General features: G+C 43.1%; 1 protein-coding gene across 1 annotated transcript in view; it reads right to left on the bottom strand.

The window, feature by feature from the left end:
• The window catches only part of MYOM2 (myomesin 2), a 133345-nt gene that overhangs the window by 21447 nt on the left and 90192 nt on the right, over positions 1 to 21706 (bottom strand). Inside the window, exons 26-31 of the mRNA XM_030555564.1 lie at positions 19085 to 19229; positions 18912 to 18971; positions 17005 to 17072; positions 3970 to 4083; positions 2347 to 2434; positions 563 to 601 (exon numbers count right to left, since the gene is read on the bottom strand). Coding sequence (XP_030411424.1) covers positions 563 to 601; positions 2347 to 2434; positions 3970 to 4083; positions 17005 to 17072; positions 18912 to 18971; positions 19085 to 19229 — 514 coding nt within the window. The remainder of the gene's footprint in view (positions 1 to 562; positions 602 to 2346; positions 2435 to 3969; positions 4084 to 17004; positions 17073 to 18911; positions 18972 to 19084; positions 19230 to 21706) is intronic.

Genomic DNA, 21706 nt, shown 5'->3' with positions numbered 1-21706 from the left:
ATTATTTTGGTGTAGACTGGCATAGTTTGTTGATTTCAATGGAGCTATGCTAATTTACACCTGCTGTGGTCTGGTCCAGTATCATTCTGTTGTTGCTGTTTATTAAGTTTACTACCAGTATGATTATTTTAAAAGTAATAAACTATTTGTATAATGATCATTAAATAATATTGATCTGATACTGATTTCACACCTATTTTACACAGATGCTGCTCCATTGGCACCTTGGAGTGACTCCTAAGGTGCATCAGTGTTAGTGGGATCAGAATCAGACCCTCTCTATATTGTATAAATGGTCATTTGTTTACCTGAGGTTAATATGAAGAAAACTATAAATAATAGCCCTAAGACATTTATAGTAACTAAACAATACAAGCCAGGTGGAATAATTCTTTGTTCCCCTTTAATGATGCAATTAGCAAAATCAAATCCCTATTTAGAAACTTAACAATGTGCCCATAATAGATATGCATTGTGATTCCCAGAGATTTCCCGCTTGCCTCAGCTCTCACGATTTTAATATCAAAATATTACATGAAAGTCAGAGACAGCATTTACTTACCAATGACCCTGCTCATTGCCAGGATTATATCATCAAACACTAAGGAGAAGAAAAAAGGAAACATACCAATAAATAGTAAAAATTGTTCAGAATGTAGCCTTGCTATATGTAAAATGGTATGGAAAAATCACCACATTAGGGGCTAAAAAGAAATTGTTTATGTTGGCAATAAATCATTCTATATTATCCACATATTTTAACTAACTCTGGCCATGTCTACATCTAAAATTTTGCAGCGCTGGTTGTTACAGCTGTATTAGTACAGCTGTATAGGGCCAGCGCTGCAGAGTGGCCACACTTACAGCAACCAGCGCTGCAAGTGGTGTTAGATGTGGCCACACTGCAGCGCTGTTGGGCGGCTTCAAGGGGGGTTCCGGGACCGAGAGAGCAAACCGGGAAAGGAAACCAGCTTCGCCGCGGTTTGCTCTCTCGGTCCCGGAGCCAGCCAGCAAACCGCGGGGAAGGAGACCTGCTTGCTCGGGGTTCCGGGACCAAGAGAGCAAACCGGGAACGCCGCGGTTTGCTCTCTCGGTCCCGGAGCCAGCCAGCAAACCGCGGGGAAGGAGACCTGCTTGCTCGGGGTTCCGGGACCGAGAGAGCAAACCGGGAACGCCGCGGTTTGCTCTCTCGGTCCCGGAGCCAGCCAGCAAACCGCGGGGAAGGAGACCTGCTTGCTCGGGGTTCCGGGACCGAGAGAGCAAACCGGGAACGCCGCGGTTTGCTCTCTCGGTCCCGGAGCCAGCCAGCAAACCGCGGGGAAGGAGACCTGCTTGCTCGGGGTTCCGGGACCGAGAGAGCAAACCGGGAAAGGAAACCAGCTTCGCCGCGGTTTGCTCTCTCGGTCCCGGAGCCAGCCAGCAAACCGCAGGGAAGGAGACCTGCTTGCTCGGGGTTCCGGGACCGAGAGAGCAAACCGCGGCGTTCCCGGTTTGCTCTCTCGGTCCCGGAACCCCGAGCAAGCAGGTCTCCTTCCCCGCGGTTTGCTGGCTGGCTCCGGGACCGAGAGAGCAAACCGCGGCGAAGCTGGTTTCCTTTCCCGGTTTGCTCTCTTGGTCCCGGAACCCCGAGCAAGCAGGTCTCCTTCCCCGCGGTTTGCTGGCTGGCTCCGGGACCGAGAGAGCAAACCGGGAAAGGAAACCAGCTTGATTACCAGAGGCTTCCTCCTTCCACGGAGGTCAAGAAAAGCGCTGGTAACTGTCTACATTGGATTACCAGCGCTGGATCACCAGCGCTGGATCCTCTACACCCGAGACAAAACGGGAGTACGGCCAGCGCTGCAAACAGGGAGTTGCAGCGCTGGTGGTGCCCTGCAGATGTGTACACCTTCAAAGTTGCAGCGCTGTAACTCCCTCACCAGCGCTGCAACTTTCTGATGTAGACAAGCCCTCTGACACCATTTTACTGAGCAATGTTTGGGAAGACACATTAAATTGGAACAGTCCACCATTATCTCAATCATTTTTAATGACATAAAACTCTCTTTTGCTACCTGTGATCTAAGCTGGTATTTTCGACCAGATTTTGCCTCCCTTACTAATGCATATTTTCCTCCAAGAATAGTTAAAATCTACTTGAGGAAGAATGCTTGGCTCAGTTCAAGACTGAAGGAATTTGGCCCAAAGCCGATATAGTTTCTGAGTCCTCTAAAAATAGCAAGAGCTTTGAAATTAACTAGAGCACAAGAGTTTCCTGTGTTATCCATCCATTTTCAAGGGAAGATGATTTGCCATCTTTTGAAGAATTGTTAGTCATGCATTACTTCACTATAACAAATTGAGCTTTACCTTTTCCTGATATATCAAGAGTAGTCACATCCTGACCTCTGTCATCTGACACTGTTGCCTTATATTCACCTTGATTCTTTTTAGACAGCTAGAAATAAAACATGGCACATTTACTGTATACTGTAATTAGAGCTGGGGATATAAGCAAGTACTAGACCACTTTCTATATCAAAGATCTTATTTTGAATTGCTTTAACAATGACTACCAATGAGAAGAAACTCAAGATTAGGTCTGGTAAGTAAGCTCTATTTCTTGTATTCACGTGTGCTAAATCACTAATCCTATACTATAATACAAAGTTAGCTCAATTATCTATCAGTAGGTTGCTTTTCTCTAATGTTCCATATAAACAAATACATATGGCCTGAGTAGTTTAGTGAGATCCAAAAATCAATTAAGTCTAAAAAAGATACTAATAATGGGTGACTTCAACTACTGATGTATAAACTAGTCAAATGGGACATGTCATTGGGAAGAAGTTTAGAGAGACAATTTCTCATCATACGAAATGATTGCTTTCAGGAACATTTCGTTCTAGAGCACATAAGAAGCCTCAATATTCAGGACTTTGGCTCTGTGCTCCAGCTGTGCTCCAGCTCCAGGCAAAAACCTGCATCTCCACTGCTTTGGAGCTGCTCCGCGCTCCAGCTCCGGGCTCCACTGCAAAGCCCTGTCAATATTCCTGATTTAGTTCCAGTAGCACTCCATATTTCGGTTCAATAAATTACTGTACCATAGTGTCACTATCCCCAGAGAAGTTACATATTAAAATCTAGTATAGTGACACTATGGTTTAGAAAGGGAGGGTTTTTTGTATTTTTTTAAATTAGGAAGTTGGTCAAAGTCAAAAATGGGGAAATTAAATATTTGGACTTAGCATGGAGATTACATAATAGAATCATAAGTCCTAAACAAAAACAGAAGCAGGAAAACAGGGGGAAAAACACAGTGTATCTAAATGTCAAGGCAAAAGAAGTTACTCAAGCCAAACAGATATCCTTCAGGAAATATTAACCTTGCACAGCTGAAGCCAAGAGAAAGCACATAACCTATTGCAGATAAATTGTAAGACGGAAGTTAAAAAAGTTAATGGGGACTTTGAAGGGCAAATAACCAAAGATAAAATAAAGTGACAGGGAACCTTTTACAATCAAGGCAGGAAATCTGCAAGGGATCACTGGGTCTGCTGGACTACTAGGGAGCAGAGGGGGTGCAATTAAGGAGAACGAGGCCATTACAGAGAAGTGGACATAATCTTTTCACATGAGTCTTCACTATAATGGATGCTGGGGAGATTCCTACCTCAGACCTATTCATTTTGGGCAGTAAAGATGAGACACCGTCGGAGATGAGATGTTTGACCAAATTAATAAATTAAGGAACAACAAGTCATCAGGACCACATCGTATTCATACATGAGTCCTGAAGGAATGGTTGAGTGGATAATAAAAATGGGCACTCTGTTATTAGCGCTAGCTATTATGCCAATGAACTAGAGTGTAGCAAATGTACCTTCATTTAAAATGGCCCATAGAAATACTGAGTTGACACTTGGCTTAGGATTCAGCTTGGTAAAATGTTATGCAGAAATTGTCACTGATAATTGATAGATTACATCATACCCTTGGAATAGTTAGCTGGCACACTCCTTTCTGTAAATCAGGCAACTCTTTAACCTCAAGCCCAGAACCATCCTTGTACCATTTGAAAAATGTCTCCTTCTTAGTGTTTGCCACCTGCACAACAGAAAATGCATATATTATGATATGTTGACAGAAGATATCTCCATTTAATTATATTTGCAATACAAGAGGATACATTTTTCTATTATCTATTATGTACATCAGATAAGCACCGTACAGAACAATTACAATTAAATTGTATTGAGCCAAATCTTGGTCCTAACACATCTGTAGCATATAGATTCCATGGCCTGAGTTCCATGGCCTGTCCTGACTCTGGTTACAGAGCACTACAGAATCCTGAAGTGCATTCCAGAGCTGCACCCATTCCACATGAGCACTAACTTCTACTCTCTGTCTAGAAGGTGGAGTTTGGTACAATTCTTTCAGGCCTATGTACATTATGCGGCCGAGTCTAATCCCCACAAAGGCCCATTTACATTGCTTTGGCAGGGGTCGTAAAGAGAACAGGAGTAATGCCAAAAGAATTCCCCCTGGCTAGGTTGGCACAGGGGCAAAATGTGCAGACGGACATCATCCTGCTATGGTCAGGTTGGGGGGAATAGCCAGGGATGAGAAGGGGCAGTTATGGGTAGAAGGGGAAGTGGCTGGATCATTTTGTGCTCTGGTTGTTCTGGCTACAAAACTATCCATTGGCAGCTATGAGGAAGGCTCAGGGGGTTAGAGTGACCTTCTTGAAGTAGCAGTGGCCTTTCAGCAGTAACAATGGAGAAAGAGGTTACAGTTGTAGTTTCAACATTGCTTGATGTTTGAAATATCGTTGTGTATCAGGTAACACTTAGAATACTGCTGGATGGGTGAGTTTAAAGTGTGATTTCAAAGAAGCAGCTAAAAGGAGAGTGACTAAAAGCAGAAGTTCAGCACTCTTTAGAGGTATTGCCAATGTAATTTTTATGTTGTTTTATGACATTTAACAGGTCTCTCAATAAAAGGTTTGTCACTCAGAGTTTTGCAAGCTGCACTGTTTCAGCTTGGTTGCATTCACATACTAAACAAAGTTACACCAGTGTCATAAAATTAAAGGCAGGTCTAATAAAAGGATGCTGGGTTTCAGCAGATGGACTCTTATCTAACACGGTTAAGCATTCAAGGAATGTTGAGTTCAGAGCTTAGAGGATAAAATGAAAGAGAAACTGATTTTCAAATCTATGGTTATAAAATGTACGGCAAGCAAGCTTGTGATTCTCTTTATTGTGTATTTTTACATTCCTTTCCTGTGTCCCCTGAACAAACAGGACCTACAACTGCAAGTCTGGTTCTTAAAGTACGTTTTGATTTTTTGTACTAATTGCACAAGTTGTGGGCAATGATTACTGCAATTAATTTCTCTCAAAGTCAATGGTGCAAAGCCAGCTTACCCCAGCTGAGCATTTGGCCCACTGTTTGGGAGTTTTCTTGGCTGCCTGCAAGAGTGGTTTATTCCCTACATAGTGTTTAATTCATGATCTCAGTGAGTGAATGGGATACAAATGATGGGTGAAATGTAGTAAATTTTTCTGGCAATTTCTTTATTCTTTTGTTAATCATTGGAAAATGTGAACTCCAGTGTAGATGTGAGTGTTGCTTGTTGCTTGTTGCTGAGCTACTAGTGAGAGAAAGTTATTTACTTTATAGTAACTGGAGGTTCTTCAAGATGTGTGGTCCCCAGCTGTATTCCACTGCGGGTATGCATGCGCTCCATGCACACAGCGCCAGAGAATCCTTGGTCTGAACATGCATTCTTGCACACTTTGTGCCTCTGACCAAGGAGATAAAGGATAGGACAGGCTGACCACATCTTCAATTTCTTCTCTATCATGAATGAAAAAACAATCTGAAGCAGGGGGGAAGAAGGGCAGAAGTGGAATACATACGGGAACCACATATCTCAAAGAACTTTTAATTGCTATAAAGTAAGTACTTTCTCTTCTTCTTTGAGTGCTGGTCCGAATGTGTATTCCACTATGGGTGAATGACAAGCAGCACTCAAGTAGGAGGAGGGTATGAAGATGAGGGTGGCACAGCCAAATGAAGGACCACCATTCCAAAAGATGCATCAGCAGAGGAGTCCTGTACCCTGGCACAATGTTTCACAAATGTGTGGATAAAACTCCATGTAACTGCTTTGCAGCTATCAAGTAGAGACATTTTTTGAAGTGATGCTATAGATGTTGCACTCTTGTGAAATGAGCCCTTACCCCAAGAGAAGGGGGAAAAAATCAGTCAGCCAATAGCAGAGCAAAATACAGCCCGAGATCCATTTTGAGAAAATAGAGTCTAACCCCAAACTCTTTCTGCTGTGGTGACAGATAGTCTAGGAAACTCTCTGATTGTTTTCGTTCTCTGCAGGTAAAAGGTCAAGGCTGATTGAACATAGAGTTTCTTTTCTTCTGAATATGCATGAGGTTCTGCAAACAACACAGGTAAGTGAATTTACTGGTGCAGGTGAAATGCAAACTACTTTGGGGTGAACTTAATGAAACTTTGTCCCTAAGAAATATAGTAAAGGGAGCTCTCCCATCAGGGCTCCAAGCTCAGCAATCCTCCTGGCTGAGATGATCACTATCAGGAATGCAACTTTAATGGAAAGGAGAGACATGGAGCAAGAAGCTCCATGTTCAAAGGGAGGCTTAGCAAGTAACGAAAGAACAAAATTCAAATCCCATCAAGGACCTGGCTTTTTTATTGGCAGAAGGGTTTTGATTAGGCCTTTCCAGAATCTGCTGTTCAGTGGGTGTGCAAAGATCAAGGTACTCTGTGAAGGTGGATGGCATGCACTGATTGTGCCAAGTGGACTCATAAGGAGTTGATGGACAAACCTGCTGTCTTTAAGGAAAGTACATGGACAAAAATAAGAGGCATATCTGTAGCTTCTGGGGGAATATTTGGTACACCCAGATAGAAAAATGCCTCCAGTTGGCTAGGTAACATTTTCTAGTGGAATCTTTTCTACTGTTAGAAAAGATGTTCTGTACAGTTTCAGAGCATGATCATTCTAAGGACAATGCCGATCCAAAAACTAAGCCCTGAAATGAAGCAGATGGTGGCTGGGATACGTGAATTTGCTGTTCCCTGCATCAGGAGTTAGGAAAATGTCAGAATAATGATCAGTGCCCAAGATAACATGCATGGGAGGCTCAGAAACCAAAATTGTCTGGGCCAGTTGGGGGTAAGGAGAACGATTCATGTTCTGTCCTGCTGAATCTTTTGTAAGACCCAAGGAAGGAGTGTCATAAACAGATAGCTAAGGGTTAATGTCTCTTTCACCTAAAAAAAAAGTAACCTGAAGCACCTGACCAGAGGACCAATCAGGAAACCAGACTTTTTCAGATCTGGGTGGAGGGAAGTTTGTGTATGAGTCCTTTGTTCTTGGGTCTTCTGCCTGTACTCTCTCAGCTATGAGGAGTGATTTTTTCTATTTCCTGCTTTCTAATCTTCTGTTTCCAAGTTATGAGTACAAAGATGGTTTGTTGTTTTGTATTTGTATGCTGGAGTGCTTTGAATTGTATTCTTTTTGAATAAGGCTGTTTATTCAATATTCTTTTAAGCAAATGACCCTGTATTTGTCACCTTAATACAGAGAGACCATTTTTATGTATTTTTCTTTCTTTTTTATATAAAGCTTTCTTTTAAGACCTGTTGGAGTTTTTCTTTAGTGGGAAACTCCAGGGAATTGAGTCTGCAGCTCACCAGGGAACTGGTGGGTGGAAGAAGTCAGGGGGAAATCTATGTGTGTTAGATTTACTAGCCTGACTTTGCATTCCCTCTGGGTGAAGAGGGAAGTGCTTGTGTTTCCAGGACTGGAAATAGAGAGGGTGGACTCCCTCTGTTTAGATTCACGGAGTTTGCTTCTGTGTATCTCTCCAGGAACACCTGGAGGGGAGAAGGAAAAAGGTTTATTTCCCTTTGTTGTGAGACTCAAGGGATTTGGGTCTTGGGGTCCCCAGGGAAGGTTTTTGTGGGGACCAGAGTGCCCCAAAACACTCTAATTTTTTGGGTGGTGGCAGCTTTACCAGGTCCAAGCTAGTAACTAAGCTTGGAGGTTTTCATGCTAACCCCCATATTTTGGACGCTAAGGTCCAAATCTGGGACTAGGTTATGATATGGTGTGCAGTGGTGGGATAGAGAGAATCCAGAAGCCAGTAGGAATATTATATTTTTTCTTTTCTCTGCTAGGGGCTTTTAAGCAGAGAGAAACAGTTTAGTTTTAAAGGGAACCAGAGAGAATTTTTTTTTTCTGCTCTCTCTGGCAGTTGTGGCTTGCATATTAAGCAAGAAACCATTAAGGAGCTATAAGGGTCTTTTGTCACACAATAGCACTCCCATTAGGAGTCACATACCAGCACTATACACATGCAAATAAAGTGGTTTTTCTGGTTTACTTTACATTGAAAACATTAGCTAGAGGAAGAAAGGGAAAAAGGCACTGTTGCTAGGCAGACCCCAGGAGGCAACAGAGCCTGCAGTTCAGACAATAAACACCGGAGGGCACCCCAACACAAAAAAAAAACAGGAGCCATGCCTACCAAGACAAAAATGGAGGCCGAAGACCAAATCAAAGAAGCTGAACACAGGCGAGAACTGGAAAAAAGACTACAAGAGATGGAGCTGAGAGAAAGAGAAAGAGAGGCAGCCTACAAAAGAGAGCAAGCAGCCAAAGATGCAGACCACCAAAAACAGCTGGAACTCCAGAGGGAAGCCCACTGACAGCCCATGGAATTAGAAAAGGCTAAGCAAAACACAGCCAACCCTAACAACCCTGCGCCAATGATTCTTCCACAGCACAGGAAATTACCCACCTACAAGGCAGGTGATGACACCGAGGCCTTCTTGGAAAATTTTGAAAGAGCCTGTCTTGGGTACCGCATCTCTGAAGACCAGTACATGGTAGAATTGAGGCCACAGCTCAGTGGACCTTTAGCAGAGGTGGCAGCTGAAATGCCTAAGGAGAACATGAATGACTATAAACTTTTTCAAACCAAGGCCAGATACAGAATGGGGATAACCCCGGATCATGCCCGTTGGCGTTTCAGAACCCAAAAGTGGAAACCAGATGTGTCATTTCCCAAACACGCCTACTACGTTGGGAAAAATTATGAGGCCTGGATATCAGGACACAATGTTAAATCCTTGGAAGAACTGCACCTCCTCATACAAATGGAGCAGTTCTTGGATGGTGTTCCTGAGGATATAACACGGTACATACAAGATGGAAAACCCAAAAATCTCACTGAGGCAGGGGAGATTGGAGCCAGATGGATGGAAGTGGCAGAAAGCAAGAAAGCTACGGTCAAGGGGAACGAATACCCCAGGGGGCACACCGACCATAAACCCTATAACCGAGGACAGCCAAAGACCCCACATACAACCAAAGTCAAGCCACAGACGCCCTATTCTTCCACCTCACCAGTCTCCAGTAACTCACCTCGGCCCAGTGACCCATCAGATGGAAGATGCTTTAAGTGTAATGAACTGGGACATATCAAGGCCAACTGTCTAAAGAACGCCATCCGAGTGCAATTCATTACACCACCATCACCCAAAAGATCCCCAGGCCCAGATGCCTCTCAAATACCCTTGGAGCGAAGGGAAAATTTGAGAGTGGGCGGAAAGAAGGTTACTGCGTGGAGAGACACGGGGGCACAAGTGTCAGCAATCCACCAATCCTTCATAGACCCCAAATTCATCAACCCAAAGGCCCAAGTGACAATTTACCCCTTCATGTCACAAGCTGTAGACTTGCCTACAGCTGAACTGCCTGTCCAGTACAAAGGCTGGTCAGGAATGTGGACTTTTGCAGTCTATGACAATTATCCTATCCCCATGCTACTGGGGGAAGACTTGGCCAACCAGGTGAAGCGGGCCAAGCGAGTGGGAATGGTTACACGTAGCCAAACCAGGCAAGCTCCCAGACCCATTCCTGTTCCTGAGCTATCCACAGACACCCCGTCTGTGTTACCAGAGACCCAGACAGAGGTAGTGGACCCGGATACCATGCCAACCACTGAAACAGCCACAGCACCTCCAGTCCCAGGCCCGGAACTGGAACAGCAACCAGCACCAGCAATTGCAACCACATCTTCAAACTCAAAGCCAGAGGGCACCAGTGAGCCAAAACTGGCAGAAGCAACAGTCAGCCATACCCAAAAGGCTCAGCCAGAGCCTGAAATACCCTCAGGTGCACCAGTGGAGAGCGATTCACCAGCAACGGAAACAACCCCATCACCTACATCGCTTCCAGAGGGACCAAGCCCAAGTCCCCAGTCTGAGGAAGAACTGGTAACCCCAGCCTCAAGGGAACAGTTCCAGACTGAGCAGGAAGTAGATGACAGCCTGCAGAAAGCTTGGGTGGCGGCACGGAGCACCCTACCGCCTCTCAGCTCTTCTAATCGATCCCGGTTTGTTATAGACCAAGGACTTTTATACAAGGAGATTCTTTCTGGTGGACACCGGGAAGAATGGCAGCCGCAAAAACAGTTGGTGGTTCCAACTAAGTACCAGGGGAAGCTCTTAAGCTTAGCCCATGATCATCCCAGTGGCCATGCTGGGGTGAACAGAACCAAGGACCGGTTGGGGAAGTCCTTCCACTGGGAGGGGATGGGCAAGGACGTTGCCAAGTATGTCCGGTCTTGTGAGGTATGCCAAAGAGTGGGAAAGCCTCAAGACCAGGTCAAGGCCCCTCTCCAGCCACTCCCCATAATGGAGGTCCCATTTCAGCAAGTAGCTGTGGATATTCTGGGTCCTTTCCCAAAAAAGACGCCCAGAGGAAAGCAGTACGTACTGACTTTCGTGGACTTTGCTACCCGATGGCCGGAAGCAGTAGCTCTAGGCAACACCAGGGCTAACACTGTGTGCCTGGCCCTAACAGACATTTTTGCCAGGGTAGGTTGGCCCTCCGACATCCTTACTGATTCAGGATCTAATTTCCTGGCAGGGACAATGCAAAAACTGTGGGAAACTCATGGGGTGAACCACTTGGTTGCCACCCCGTACCACCATCAAACCAATGGTCTGGTGGAAAGGTTTAATGGAACTTTTGGGGGCCATAATACGTAAATTCATCAACGAATACTCCAATAATTGGGACCTAGTGTTGCAGCAGTTGCTGTTTGCCTACAGGGCTGTACCACATCCCAGTTTAGGGTTTTCACCATTTGAACTTGTGTATGGTCACGAGGTTAAGGGGCCATTACAGTTGGTGAAGCAGCAATGGGAGGGGTTTACGCCTTCTCCAGGAACTAACATTCTGGACTTTGTAAGCAACCTACAAAGCACCCTCCGACACTCCTTAGCCCTTGCTAGAGAAAACCTAAAGGATGCTCAGGAAGAGCAAAAGGCCTGGTATAACAAACATACCAGAGAACGCTCCTTCAAAGTAGGAGACCAGGTTATGGTCTTGAAGGCGCAACAGGCCCATAAGATGGAAGATCATGGGAAGGGCCATTCATGGTCCAAGAGTGCCTGGGAACTGTGAACTACCTCATAGCATTTCCCAATTCCTCACTAAAGCCCAGAGTATACCATGTTAATTCTCTCAAGCCTTTTTATTCCAGAGACTTACAGGTTTGTCAGTTTACAATCCAGGAAGATAATGCTGAGTGGCCTGACGGTGTCTACTACGAAGGGAAAAAAGACGGTGGCGTGGAAGAGGTGAACCTCTCAACCACCCTGGAACATCTGCAGCGGCGACAAATCAAGGAGCTGTGCACTAGCTTCGCCCCATTGTTCTCAGCCACCCCAGGACGGACTGAACGGGCATACCACTCCATTGACACAGGTAATGCTCACCCCATTAGAACCCCACCCTACCGGGTGTCCCCTCATGCCCAAGCTGCTATAGAACGGGAGATCCAGAACATGCTACAGATGGGTATAATCCACTCATCTACCAGTGCATGGGCATCTCCAGTGGTTCTGGTACCCAAACCAGATGGGGAAATACGCTTTTGCGTGGACTACCATAAGCTAAATGCGGTAACTCGTCTGGACAACTATCCAATGCCCCGCACCGATGAGCTATTGGAAAAGTTGGGATGGGCCCAGTTCATCTCTACAATAAACTTAACCAAGGGGTACTGGCAAGTACCGCTAGATGAACCTGCCAAGGAAAGGTCAGCATTCGTCACCCATGCGGGGGTGTATGAATTCAATGTCCTTCCTTTCGGCCTTCGAAATGCACCTGCCATCTTCCAGAGGCTGGTAGATGGTCTACTAGCAGGACTTGGAGAATTTGCAGTTGCCTACCTCAATGATGTGGCCATTTTTTCGGACTCCTGGCCCGAACACCTACTACACCTGGAAAAGGTCTTTGAGTGCATCAGGCAGGTCGGACTAACTGTTAAGGCCAAAAAGTGTCAAATAGGCCAAAACAGAGTGACTTACCTGGGGCACCAGGTGGGTCGAGGAACCATAAACCCCCTACAGGCCAAGGTGGATGCTATCCAAAAGTGGCCTGTCCCAAGGTCAAAGAAACAGGTCCAATCCTTCTTAGGCTTGGCCGGGTACTACAGGCAATTTGTACCACACTACAGCCAAATCGCTGCCCCACTGACCGACCTGACCAAAAAGACCCAGCCAAATGCAGTTAAGTGGACTGATGAGTGTCAAAAGGCCTTTATCCAACTTAAGGCAACGCTCATGTCTGAACCTGTGCTCAGGGCCCCGGATTTTGACAAGCCATTCCTAGTAACCACGGATGCATCTGAGCGTGGTATAGGAGCAGTTCTCATGCAGGAAGCAACGGATCACAACTTCCATCCTGTCGTGTTTCTCAGCAAGAAACTGTCTGAGAGGGAAAGTCACTGGTCAGTCAGTAAAAAGGAATGCTACACCATTGTGTACGCCCTGGAAAAGCTACACCCATATGTTTGGGGACGGCGGTTCCAGCTACAAACTGACCATGCTGCGCTAACGTGGCTTCATACTGCCAAGGGGAACAACAAGAAACTTCTTCGTTGGAGTTTAACTCTCCAAGATTTTAATTTTGAAATTCAGCACATCTCAGGAGCTTCTAACAAAGTAGCGGATGCACTCTCCCGTGAGAGTTTCCCAAAATCCAGTAGTTATAAAGTGTTCTTAAACTGTAAAAGTCTGTTAGTTATATACTTAGTGGTATATGTAACGGTGCATGTGTTGTATTAATCTGTTTAGTTTAAAGTTCTAGTAGGAAATCGCCGCCAGTGAGCTTCCCCACTGTCTGCAATTTGGGGGGCGTGTCATAAACAGATAGCTAAGGGTTAATGTCTCTTTCACCTAAAAAAAAAGTAACCTGAAACACCTGACCAGAGGACCAATCTGGAAACCAGACTTTTTCAGATCTGGGTGGAGGGAAGTTTGTGTGTGAGTCCTTTGTTCTTAGGTCTTCTGCCTGTACTCTCTCAGCTATGAGGAGTGATTTTTTCTATTTCCTGCTTTCTAATCTTCTGTTTCCAAGTTGTGAGTACAAAGATGGTTTGTTGTTTTGTATTTACATGTCTATAGTTGCTGGAGTGCTTTGAATTGTATTCTTTTTGAATAAGGCTGTTTATTCAATATTCTTTTAAGCAAATGACCCTGTATTTGTCACCTTAATACAGAGAGACCATTTTTATGTATTTTTCTTTCTTTTTTATATAAAGCTTTCTTTTAAGACCTGTTGGAGTTTTTCTTTAGTGGGGAACTCCAGGGAATTGAGTCTGCAGCTCACCAGGGAACTGGTGGGAGGAAGAAGTCAGGGGGAAATCTGTGTGTGTTAGATTTACTAGCCTGACTTTGCATTCCATCTGGGTGAAGAGGGAAGTGCTTGTGTTTCCAGGACTGGAAATAGAGAGGGTGGACTCCCTCTGTTTAGATTCACGGAGTTTGCTTCTGTGTATCTCTCCAGGAACACCTGGAGGGGGGAAGGGAAAAGGTTTATTTCCCTTTGTTGTGAGACTCAAGGGATTTGGGTCTTGGGGTCCCCAGGGAAGGTTTTTGTGGGGACCAGAGTGCCCCAAAACACTCTAATTTTTTGGGTGGTGGCAGCTTTACCAGGTCCAAGCTGGTAACTAAGCTTGGAGGTTTTCATGCTAACCCCCATATTTTGGACGCTAAGGTCCGAATCTGGGGCTAGGTTATGATAATGAGTGGTAGTGGAAGGAAGGTATCATTCAAGCGGACTGACCATGGAAGAAGTAGAGCATCATCTCTGGAGCAGTATATGCCACACTTCCTGTTCATTTTGGGATGCAAACAGGTCTCCGGTGGGGGTCCCCCACTAAGTAAAAATATTATTCATCACAGTGTTGTTTGCTGAGAGAGTACACTAGGTTCCCTGAGAGGTAGACTGCCAACAGGGTGATCCGATTGTGTGATGTCTGACATTATGAGGGCATGGTGACCTTAAATGAATGGGAGAAAGGCTTCTCAAGCCCTTTGAACTGGTTGCAGTTCCAGAATATTGATGTACATCTTGGACTCTTGAAATATCCAGGTGCTCTGTGCTGTACAGTGTTCATGTGGGCTCCTCAACACAACAGGGATGCATCTGTAATGGTCAACCTATGTGGTGAGGAGGCACGGAAGAAGATGCTTACACATACCTGGTAGGGATTTTTCCACCATAGCAGGGATATTAGTTTGGCTGGAATAGTCACTATGGTGCTCCTGGACTGCAGATTTGGTAAGTACACTGTCTGAGGCCAGGCTTGCAGGCAACCAAGGTGGAGCTTGGCAAAAAGCACGAGTTAAGTGCATGAAGCCTTATGATCCAAGAGAGAGAGAGAGACAAATCTCGACAAGTACTAAAGAGTTGCTTATGACTTGGTCTATGAGATCGTTCATTGCCTGAAATCTGTCCATTGGCAGGTAAGCCCTTGCTGTGATTGTATTTAAGGACACCCCAATGAAGTCTGTATTAGAGTGAGGATGGACTTTTTGGAATTTTCATGGACCCCTAAAGAGAAGAGAAGCTGCAGCATTGTCAAAGTCGACTCACAGGCTCTTGGCTTGTGTTGGCAACAAGAAGCCAATCATTGAGACAGGAGAAAACAGTGAAATCCTAGCATCTGATATAAGGCTGCTACTACAGAGAACACCTTGGTAAAGACCCTGGGGGCAGCAGCAATTCCAAAGGGAGTACTCTGTAATGAAAGTGGTGGGTGCACACCATGAATCTGAGAAACTGTCCATGAGCGGGATGGATGTCCATGTGAATGTGGGCGCCTTTCATATCGAGAGCTGAAAACCACGACTTTCTCCAGAGATGGAATTATAGATGCCAATATGATCATATGAAATGTTAGTCTGAGACTACAACTGTTGAGATGGCAAGGATTGAGAACAGGTCTCCAACTGCTCTTCTTTTTGGGTACTAGGAAGTACATTGAGTGAAAACCCCACACTTGGTACTGAAAAGGAATCCCCTCTATTGCTCCTTGCTGTAAGAGGGATTCTACTTCTTGTTTAAGAATCTTCTCACGAGAGTAGCCCCCAAAAGGGGGTGCGAAAGGAGACTGGAGGTGGTACAGATATAAACTCTATTGTATAGCCAGAATGAATGACATTCAGAACCCATTTATCCTTTGTTATTGCACTCCAGGTGTTGAAAAATAGCGCTAGACAAACCCCAAAGGGTGCATGGGGATCAGCAGGTGTTGAACTTAGTGGTTTGCAGCTCTCTATCTCCCATCAAAAACAACACTTAGCTGAGGGTTGGTACTGGGATGAAGAATCTGCTGTGGAAGATGTGGGGCTTTTCAACCCGTCTCTCTTTTGGGGTGGCTCATAAGGTCTCTGGTGGTAGAACTGAGTCCTTGGTCTAGGCTTTTATGATCGCCTATGAATTTTTCTGTTGGGAGCAGGAGTATATATACCCAGGGAGTGGAAGGTGCCTCTGGAATTCTTCAGGGTGTGCAAAGACACATCTGTCTTCTGGATAAACAGATGAGTCTCATCAAGGGGCAGGTCTTCAGTGGTGTTTTGAACCTCTCTGGAAACAGTGAAGTACGAAAGCATGATTCCCTGCACTATATTATAAAGGCAGAAGCCATCACCCTTGGAGACGTATCAGCTGCATCTACCACTGATTGAAAAGCAGTCCTGGCAACCATCTTGCCTTCTTCTATGAGAATCTAGAAATTAACTCTGTCCTTCTGGTGATTGCCCTATTGTAAGGGTTGAAAGTGAGTGTAGTACACCCAACAGCACCTGCTTCCCCCAGTATATATAGATGACATAGCTCAGAGCATGCCTTGGGTGGGAGAAGGTGTGACTGGATCATGGCACACTTCAGCTATCTCTGGCCAGAAGAATGGTCCTTAGGGTACTGTGCTAGCCAATATATGTTAGAGACAGCCATGTGGCTGCTCTAATTTATACCAGAGGGCAGCTCAGCCCCAGAATTGGGAGAAGCAGAATGGCAGTTTAGAGCCACTTTTGCCTCCCCACTTAGTTATGCTGGGCATGAGCTGAAGCTAAAGTCTTATGTGTGTTCACAGATAATTTGTGAACAGGAAAAAAAGCTACTAAATGTGTAAGATAAATTACTCATGATGAATTATTCAATCAACTCTAATTAGAAGCCCAAAACCTATTAAAAATGAGTAGTTAAAACTAATACAAAAGTGTCTGCACTGCTCAAAAAGCAGTGAACATCCTGAGTTTGATGCTTCCCAAATTAAATCCTTTTAATTATTCATTCCTCTCATTATGAGTTCTTATAAAAAGTAAAGCAACTAGAATAGTAAAGCCTCCTAGGAAAGCATGTAAGTACAATTAATGACAGTAAGAGCTTTCTCAGAACTCCGTATACATTACTTCGAAATTAAGATGTTACTTTTTCAAAATCATTGACTACAAATATGAAAAGTCCTGTTTTGTCATCTAAATTCATACAAGAAATGTTTGTTTGCTAAACTCACTATTAAAAACAAATAATGTTTAAAAATGCATCTTCTACATATTATTGTGAGATTTTATAAAACTGCCTGGAAAATGTTTCCAAATATATTTTCTCACCTTACAAATAAGTAAAACCTCACAATCTTCTGTAACTTCCCAGTATAAATACTCCAGAAAATGAGGACCTGGGAAACAAAATGAATTTAAAACATGTGTTATGGAATCTACAAGGGAACACTTCTCACTTCAGTGTGAGCAGGGGAAAGTAGATCCAGGAGCCCAATTGTTCATGAACTACATATTTCCTAAAGGAGAAATCTTTCAATAAGTGTTTGTCTTATTGATGTGAGGTAAAGAAGGGAAAAAAACTGTGGGACCCATCTTAGTTTGCAGCTGAAGGGAGATGTACCATTCCCAAATGCACTACAGCTTGCTGAGTGAGACCAATAAAGTCATTAAATTTGATATTACCCGGTAGCCAACTAAGAATAGGAAAGAGATAGAATAGGGTTACCAACAAATGTCCAAATGAAATATTTAATGGAGAGGGAATTGGAGAATAAACAAGTGTCTCAAAATGCTCACCCAATTAAATGTTGAAAACAAAAATCCCTGACAAAACATTTTTCCAAATTACATTAAATGAAACATTATTTAAATAATGTTCTAATATTGCCAAAGAGAAATCTGAACTACTCGTGTTCCCCCATAACCTACTCCAATCCTGCAAACAGGCATGCCCATGAGTAGTTGTCCTGACGGGCACAGTCGCTTTGAAGTCAGTGGGATGACTCATGTGAGTAAAGTTATGCATATGTTTAAGTGTTTGCAAGATCAGGACCTAACAACATAAATTTGATGTCTGATCCTATGAGGAATTGAGTCCCTACAACTTCCAATGAAGTCACTGAGGGTTGACAGTGCCCAGCTCTTCACAGGAAAAAATCCTCTGAGCTTGTGCATTGAAGGGAATATTTTGTATCTTCATTCATAAGACTATAAATAAACCAACACAGAAAATACAAAATTACATTATTTATGCAGATATACTGGGGAGATCAATAAAAATAGGTGGATTAGCAGAGAGATAACAGGATGAACTAATAAATTTTTGCCATCTCTAATTTTTGTGATTCTGCTAGCTGGTGTTCTAAGATTAGTATTTATGCAAAGGTACTTATGCAAAGTTTGGAGCAAATAAAATAAGCAATAATTCTTTAAAACATTCTAAATAACAAATGCTTGATAAATTATAATTATACGTTATAACTAGAATGAAAATATTTTAAAAGAAGGATTTAGCAGCTATGTATTCTGAATTAGACATCTAACTAGATACTACTTTCCTTGAACTGCAAAAATTATTCTTGATTTGCATTGTAATAAAAATTTAGACTGAACTTTAGACAAAGAGAATAATAGGTGCATATTTGGGGCCCAGTCCTCTATTCTTTGTTGGATTTTTGTCTATACAGGGACTACAGGATGAATCTGACACTATACTTTGCATGTGTGAATTTCCCGCCCCCCCCCCACACACACACACAAACACACACAGTTTCTGATCAATGATATCAATGGAACTACTTGCATGCTTAAAATTAAGCACATACTGAAATGCTTTGCTGGATCAGACAGAGCCTACAGTAGGATCCCTCACCAGTTAAATCAGAAGACAACTTCTTGTAAGGTCCCCAACTTTACCTACTTGTGTGCACATCATATAGTGCAAGTTCTATCACAAACTGAGAGAAGTAAATGACCCTAAGAAAGCATAATTATGGTTTCGGATAGTGTGTACAACTGTGTTTAATAGCAGACTTCTTGGGAAATAGTGTGTGTAATACAGACTTCTTGGGAAATAAGATTCCCCATTGTGCAAAGTGTTCAGTATCTCCTGCATGATGCTCAGTGTTCTCAACTCCTACTGATGTCAAAGGGAATTGAGGACACTCATCATTCACAAGAGGTGCTCCGTTAGCTGCAACAATTCAGCCTTAAGTCATCAGCCCTCCCTCTCTTACCTTGTTTCCTGAGATACTCCTTTCTTTGGAGCTCAGCCTCAGCCAACACAGCCTTGAATGCTAAATTAATGGAAGAAAAGTGTTAAACAAAAAGTTAGTTGCTGAAGAACTCAAAAGAATAATTGAAGTGCATTGTTTTTCATAGGCTGAGCCAAATGTTTCAGAGAACTTACCATCTCCAATGAGAACTAATGAAGACTGGTTCTTGGCATTTCCATCTTCAATTTGTACAGTGTAAGTACCTTCATTTTCAATTGTAAATTGGTCCATCAGCATCTCAATAATGCCATTTGAATAGTCACACTTAATTCTATGGCGCTGAAATTACATAAGCATTACAGTAGGTAAGTATAGCTACACAATACGATGTGTAGGGCAAGTTATTTATAATTCCCTAACATATCAGTCATCACCATATTAATTTGCTGATTTTATGTCCCAGTCGCCTTCACCTCTTACTATGAAGCTTTCTGGGGCAAGGGCTGTCTCTTTATCTGTTTTTGTACAGTACCCAGCACAATGGGGCCTCTCTGCTACTATGATATTAATGTTTAATAATCATAAAAGTCCTTTTCCTCAACTTAAAAATCCTAATGTAATGGACCATGCTGGCTTCATGTGAATGAGTAGCTGGCCCACAGAGTGGATACTACTAAGTCTACTATTGGCTTCAGTCCTGCAAAGATATCTGCCAGCATTGAGTTTTATTCTTGAGTAGAGTTCCACTGAGGCCAGCTGGAAGGTTGAGGTTATGAGAAATATCTTCATACTGTAGACAGATCTACTATAACCAATCCAAACAGCAGAACTTGGCTGTTGGTGATAGGGTCCCTGGGCTTGAACTCCATGCAGTGGGAAGCCCTGGGTTCCCCTACCAGCCACCAGGAAAGCTAGCATGAAGCACTTAAGAAGGGGACAAGGATAACAGAGAGCCCTGAGAAAAGACACTGAAGAACACAAGGCCCACCGTCAGAGCCAAAGGTCTGATACAAAGTCTTGGACTTTCTTTTTTTGTAGGATTTTTCTGATACCCCAGAAGGGATGGACTAAATCATGACCTGGCCAGAGGGTTCAGTTACAGGAAAAGACACCACTGCAGTGTGGAAGCAATGGTCTGCAGGGAGCTACCGGATGGGAAAAGAGCTGCTATGCTACAACTGGCCACAAGGAGGCAGTGAGTGAACTCCTCCATAGGCTGCAAAGAAAATGTGAGAAAGGAAACAAAACGGCATCGTTTTGGAAAGAAAACTGTGCGCCTGAGATTAAGGGTATGTCTATACTGCAATCAATCACAGGGTGTGACTGCAGCTCAAGTGGACAAATTCTAGCTAGATTTAATCCATCTAGCTCGGGTACCAGAGCAGTGAAGCAAATGGAAGTTTGTACAGCTGGGTTCCAGGTGGGCTTGAAGCACACATGGCCATGGCTTCACTGTTACAGTACCTGAGCTCGCTAAATTAAAGCAAGCTCAGACATGTCTGTTCAAGGTACTATCATGCCCCATGATTGCAGTACAGATGTACCCTACTACAGATTAGATATTACATTGCACTCATTATGGGACTGATCCTGGTCCAGTTAAGCGGAAGGGCCTTTTAATACTGAATGGGAGCAGTATTAGACCCTGTATTTTTACTGATCATCACTGACATATGCAAAAGTACAAATTATACAAGGGAGATATTTATGATATGTTGTGGTAAAGTGCTGAGCTCTCAACTTCCAGTGGAATCAAGTGACTCACAGAAACAGGTCTTAAAAATATAAACAATAATGAAAACATATGACATACAATAAAGAAAGTAAAGATCTAAAAATAAATAGAGGAAAATTGAAAATATGAACATTATAAATGCAATAAATGAAGAAAAATAAGAAGCTACATTATTTGATATGAACCAAAAAAAAGTTATAGCAGATAAAATGAGATGCAAAAAAATAAACAAACAGGCATGGAAAGCACATTAATGAAAGGGGAGTCAACTAGTGCCAAACAATATGAAGGAACCTAAAGAGAGCTGGACAAGTTTGGAGCAACAAGTGAGGGAGATGATTTTGTGTCCGTGTTTTGGATGGATTGAAAAGAGGTAAGGTGCAAGGATCACAGGCATGATGGGAAGAGGTTGCAGTAGTCAAGATGATCTTGAACATGCTGTTGAGAAAAAAATTGTGGGTTTGATGTGGAGTGAGAAAGAGAGCAAGATTTACAAATTACAGAATCCTGAGGAACAGAAAGGATGGAAGAGTTGCTAACAGAAATAGAAAAGAAAGATAGGTTCAGATTTAGTTTCTCATATCAGGCCCTTACTTATGTGAAGAGTTCCATGGAAGTCAACGTGCCTACTAGTATCAACAACAACAGCTTGTGTCAAGAAGAGTTAGCAGGATTGGGCCTTTACTTGTTAAGGACAAGAGGCCAGTTTGAAAAATAGATTATTGGTACTGAAATCTAAAAGTTTAATTTAAAATATCAAGGAAACAACTATCAAATGTATGTAAGGAAAAGAAAAAATAATGAACGGAGAAGTAAAGAAAGAACCAGTATAACTACAGTATTTATTAATGAAATGAAATACAGAAAAGAGAATATGTACATTGTTTGCACATAATTACAATGAAGCGATGGTCATAACATCTGAATGTTTACATCTTTCTTTGAACATACATAGTAAAGTAATATCACAGGGTAAAGGAGAATTGGCTAAATCATCACATTAAACAGGACATTGGCATATGTAATCAAAGTTTGTCGGAAAAGATGGTACAAAAGAGTTAGTGGCCATGATGATTAAAGA

The sequence above is a fragment of the Gopherus evgoodei genome, chromosome 3 (genome assembly GCF_007399415.2).
Source record: "Gopherus evgoodei ecotype Sinaloan lineage chromosome 3, rGopEvg1_v1.p, whole genome shotgun sequence".
Taxonomy (NCBI): Eukaryota; Metazoa; Chordata; order Testudines; family Testudinidae; genus Gopherus; species Gopherus evgoodei.
Note: the sequence above shows the minus strand (reverse complement) of the source record. Positions and strands in the feature narration are given on the sequence as shown.